The sequence below is a fragment of the Apis dorsata genome, unplaced genomic scaffold (assembly GCF_000469605.1).
Source record: "Apis dorsata unplaced genomic scaffold, Apis dorsata 1.3 scaffold_133, whole genome shotgun sequence".
NCBI classification, from domain to species: Eukaryota; Metazoa; Arthropoda; class Insecta; order Hymenoptera; family Apidae; genus Apis; species Apis dorsata.
This window is the reverse complement of record NW_006263426.1, coordinates 1,334,828-1,337,294: the sequence shown is the minus strand read 5'-3', so window position 1 is coordinate 1,337,294 and position 2,467 is coordinate 1,334,828. Positions and strand designations below refer to the sequence as shown.

At 37.7% G+C, this 2,467-nt stretch overlaps 1 protein-coding gene across 1 annotated transcript in view; it reads left to right on the top strand.

Annotated features, from left to right (window-relative positions):
• Positions 1 to 2,467, top strand: part of LOC102677882 (neurobeachin) — a 240,681-nt gene that overhangs the window by 142,421 nt on the left and 95,793 nt on the right. The window contains exons 14-20 of the mRNA XM_031509250.1: positions 680 to 902; positions 983 to 1,125; positions 1,212 to 1,402; positions 1,464 to 1,572; positions 1,645 to 1,726; positions 1,821 to 2,137; positions 2,288 to 2,467. The exon at positions 2,288 to 2,467 is cut by the window's right edge and continues 13 nt beyond it. Coding sequence (XP_031365110.1) covers positions 680 to 902; positions 983 to 1,125; positions 1,212 to 1,402; positions 1,464 to 1,572; positions 1,645 to 1,726; positions 1,821 to 2,137; positions 2,288 to 2,467 — 1,245 coding nt within the window. The remainder of the gene's footprint in view (positions 1 to 679; positions 903 to 982; positions 1,126 to 1,211; positions 1,403 to 1,463; positions 1,573 to 1,644; positions 1,727 to 1,820; positions 2,138 to 2,287) is intronic.

Below are 2,467 nucleotides of genomic sequence, written 5' to 3'. Positions count from 1 at the left end.
TTTTTTTTTTTTTTTTTTTTTTTTAGAATTGAAATTTAAATATAACGCGCTACGACATCGATTCTGTGTAATTTCCGCGTAACGTTGTTTTCAGAGAACAATGATAGAGATTGGCCAAATTTTGAATTTGATTTCTAAGAAACTTTTGAACACCGATCGAGTCCGAAAGTAACCAATTTCTATTAGATCGTTCTTCGTCTCAATATTGCCTCCAGAAGCTACCAAATTCTGATTATTCATTTCTCGGTGCATGAATGTTCATAAAGTGTCACTATATTCTCCTCAATCTTGATTGTGATAACTGTCGTGAATTGAACTTATCGGCACTCTCAATTTTCTATCTTTCTTCTTCAAATTCCTTCCTATACCCTTTTCATTACCTTTACATAAATATATATATATACATATCCTTTTGCACATTTTTAAACCTTAAATTTCTTCTTCAAAAATTCCTCAATGAAAAAAAAAACGATAAATGGTGTATTATATTTTTCTTTTTTCTTTTTCCATTCCATCCTTCGTGTCCTTTATGAAATGATAATGAGAAACGTACCTGATTGTGAGAAGCAGGAATGTAATAATAGGAAACGCAATTAAAAGTCGGCTAGATTGGTGTGTCCGAAGAACAGGCAGATCCATGGTGATGTAGTTGTTTTACTTTTCATTCCTAACATGGCAGCTATTGGACCACGTCCTTTTTAATCCCGCTCTGTGGATATATACGCCGGCTCCGGTGCAAACCCGGCTTTATTCGTACTTGGCCACAGAATTCCTCAGTGACACGCAAATATATTCTAACGTAAGGAGAGTGTCCACGGTGTTGCAAACAGTTCACACGCTCAAGTACTATTACTGGGTCGCCAATCCTCGAGCAAAGAGTGGAATCACCCCCAAAGGACTTGGTGAGTAAACTGGGACAATGTAACCGTGTTACTTTTCAATCGATCAAACCAAGTAAATATCTTTCCTCGTTTGATTGCAGATGGACCGAGGCCGCAGCAGAAGGATATTTTGACAATACGTTCTTACATTTTGTTATTTCTGAAGCAATTGATTATGATAGGGAATGGGGTGAAGGATGACGAGCTGCAGAGTATATTGAATTATCTGACGACAATACACGAGGTAATTAACGACGATCTAAAAAATAATAATAAATTAAGTTATTCGAGATTAAGATCGTTGGAAATTTTTAATCTCCTATCCTACAGGATGAAAATTTACACGACGTTTTGCAAATGCTTATATCTTTAATGTCGGAACATCCCTCGTCCATGGTGCCTGCTTTCGACGCGAAACAAGGCGTCAGGACGATTTTTAAGTTGTTAGCGGCGGAGAGCCAATTAATACGTTTACAAGCCTTGAAATTGTTGGGATTCTTTTTAAGCCGCAGTACACACAAGTAAGTGAAAATGAATTGAAAAAATATATATATATATTAATGGTTGTGAACGAATTCGCAGAAGAAAATATGACGTAATGAGCCCTCACAATCTCTACACGTTATTGGCCGAAAGATTATTGTTAAACGAGGAAACATTGTCATTGCCTACCTACAACGTTTTATACGAGGTATTAAAAATAAAAATTTCAAACTCTTCGCTTAACAATATATTATCTCAACTCGAGATATCTTCTCAACAGATCATGACGGAGCACATTAGTCAACAGATCCTCTACGCAAGGCATCCTGAACCAGAATCCCATTATCGGTTAGAAAATCCAAGTAAGATTTCAATTTTTTGTAAAATATAACGTGATTCTATTACATATAATACGTAAACGATGTGAAATAATAATAAATTAAACGTCAATTTCAGTGATCCTTAAGGTAGTGGCGACTCTGATTCGACAATCAAAACAAACGGAACAATTGCTCGAAGTGAAGAAGCTGTTCCTCTCGGATATGACATTGTTGTGCAACAATAATCGAGAGAATCGTCGAACTGTTCTACAGATGTCTGTATGGCAGGAGTGGCTTATAGCCATGGCGTACATTCATCCGAAGAACACGGAAGAGCAAAAAATCTCGGACATGGTGTACTCGTTGTTTCGCATGCTTCTTCACCATGCTATCAAACACGAGTACGGTGGATGGCGCGTATGGGTGGACACCTTGGCCATCGTGCACTCCAAGGTAAATATGGCGGGGTATAATCGTTGGAGAAAAAATTGTGCACGAGGAGTAAGCTTCGTCGATGATTCCAGAAACGGGTGCAAAAATTCGATAAAAATTAAACTGATATATTATATCGTCACGTGTAATTAATCTTGCGTAATATTTCAGGTATCCTACGAGGAATTTAAGCTTCAATTTGCTCAGATGTACGAGCATTACGAAAGGCAAAGATCGGATAACATTACGGATCCTGAGCTGAGACAGCAAAGGCCAATCAGTACTATCTCCGGCTGGGATCAACAGCATTCGGGGAATAATGGTTATAACAAACCGTCACCCTGGAGCAAT